We start from the raw sequence: 2,248 nt of genomic DNA, 5'->3' as shown, positions 1-2,248 counted from the left end.
CTGGTGCTCCACAGAGATAGCAACTCTCTCCCTTGCAATACTACTCATTGAAGACATTCTAGGATGGTGGGCTGATTGCCATAGGGACCTCCTGGGATGCCTGATCTCTATATTTTTATAGCCCATTCCTGCTCAGCTACAAAGACTTTTGACTGGTTCAGATTAATTTAGTCACAGACATGACTGACATAGTCATATTCATTCATGAGTTTACAAGGACATCACTGCTACTACCATTCTCATTACTTCATATTTATTGAGCACTCATAATGTTCCGGCCCCCCACTCCAATGACCTCATCACCCCTCCTACCCACACCCATCCCCATCCCCCAATCTTTGGGAAAAGCTTCATAATCACACCTGGCCCTAAAGACAAATAAGTACAAACCTCTTGGGGATGCTGGAGTGTTTGGTCTTTGGCCAGTCTGTCCCTGGCACTACTACAGAAATATATATATATATATATATACACACACATATATGTATATATGTAAGTATATACATGTATATATGTAAATATATGTATATATATATATAAAATCTTTGCTCATGTCTGTACAATATTGATTTCTGCTGATTGCTTAAAATAGAACCTGATTTTCTCTACTATGGCATCTTCTAAGACAAAAAGCCCCACAACAAAAGGAGGCCCAGCTTCACAGATTTGCCAAGAACCCCCAGAGTATTTTTAGTTACTCTGAAATTTTCACAGCAATCTAATACCTATTTTTCCATAGAGCTATTGCCCAGAGGAACATGACTGGGGCAGAGGGGCACTTGGGGATATGAAAATACCCATAAGCCCAGTCTAAAGATTAGTGGCCATGACGGATGTTTGTTTGGGAAGGGGACTCTTTTTTTTCCCCCAGACATTTCGTATAGCCATCCTAGGCCCACCTGAGGAGTGCTAGCAAAGACAAGAGTCTCCCTGAATGCACATGTGGTCTAAGGGTACCTTGAGAAGTTGTGAATATTTCCTCAGAAAAGTGGAGACCTTGGAGTCCCCGGTTGCACTTGCTGTCCCTGGATGGCATCTTCAGCAGTTAAGAGGCATTTCCTTTAACAATCTAGGATTTCCTGGGATGCTTAGAGGAGGCTGGACATCAGCCCACCCCTTGAAAGAAATCCTATTCAAGTCTAATGGCCTGGTGAGGAGTCAATGGCTGCTTTGAATGTGAAATCGGCCACTCGCCAAGCCCAGCTCTGGCACAGGTAATGTTCATGTCAAGAGCACTACTTCCTCAGACACCTCTGGTGAGATCCAAGGCCTTATGCTGGCAGGTGATTTAGCTAACAGAAAAAGCTGCTAGCTGAAATGGCTGGTATAGTGTAACAACACTAATGAGAAAATGATTAATCACATGTTGCTGGTGGAAGGGGTGAGTTCTGGTCATGGGCTAGAGACTGGCTCTGAGGGTTGGGATCATTAGATGTATATGAGGCTTGGGGAACATCCTCTCCAGGGAGCTGGTCAATCACCTCAGGAACCACCCTGGACTGCTGATTAACCTCCTCAGAGACTTCCTGGATCTGCAGGTCACTCTCCTCAGGGAACTCTTGGGATGGTGTATCAATCTCAGGGATGTCCTGGGACAACAGACCGATTGCAGAAGTCTCTTGGGCCAATCTGTCAACCTCCACAGAGAACTCCTGACATGGTTGGCTGAGCTCCTCAATGACCTCTTGGACTGGCTTACCAGCTTCCACAAGGATTTCCTGAACCAGGTTCCCTACAGGGAACCCATGGATCGGCCTGCCAACCTCCACAGGGACCCTCCGGCATGGCTGGCTGACCTCCTCAGGGTTCTCCTGGCAAAGCTGGCAAGCTTCCTCAGAGACTTTCTGGCACAGGTGGCCGACCTTCTGGTATGGCTGGCTGATCTGAGGAACCTCTTGGCATGTCTGGTTAACATCATCATAGGTCTCCTTGCATGGCTGGGTGTTGTCAGGGACCTCTTGACATGGCTGGCTGACCTTTCCATGGATGACCTGGCATGGCTGGCTAACATCAGGAACCTGCAGGCATGGCTGGCTGATTTCAGCAACCTCCTGGCATGGCTGGCTGGTTTCCACAGGTGGATCCTCTGGGGACTGGTTTGGTTCAAAAGATTCTTGCTCCCCTTCTATGGGGAGTGCTCGTGCTCCGTTCTCATAGGTCTCCTGGAGCAGCCCAATGCCTTGATGACCTTCAGTCACATGTGAACTTAAGGAGGGTTGGTCACTGAAGCCAAAATGAGAGTTACCAT

At 47.3% G+C, this 2,248-nt stretch overlaps 1 protein-coding gene across 1 annotated transcript in view; it reads right to left on the bottom strand.

The window, feature by feature from the left end:
• Positions 1-231: 231 nt before the first annotated feature.
• Positions 232-2,248, bottom strand: part of LOC120622832 (inositol hexakisphosphate and diphosphoinositol-pentakisphosphate kinase 1-like) — a 3,843-nt gene continuing 1,826 nt past the window's right edge. Inside the window, exon 2 of the mRNA XM_039888539.1 lies at positions 232-2,248. Coding sequence (XP_039744473.1) covers positions 1,356-2,248 — 893 coding nt within the window. The 3' untranslated portion in view covers positions 232-1,355.

Source organism: Pteropus medius, unplaced genomic scaffold, assembly GCF_902729225.1.
Source record: "Pteropus medius unplaced genomic scaffold, Ma_sr-lr_union100, whole genome shotgun sequence".
Lineage (NCBI taxonomy): Eukaryota > Metazoa > Chordata > Mammalia > Chiroptera > Pteropodidae > Pteropus > Pteropus medius.
The sequence above is the reverse complement of the archived record's forward strand: the minus strand, read 5'-3'. Positions and strand labels throughout refer to the sequence as shown.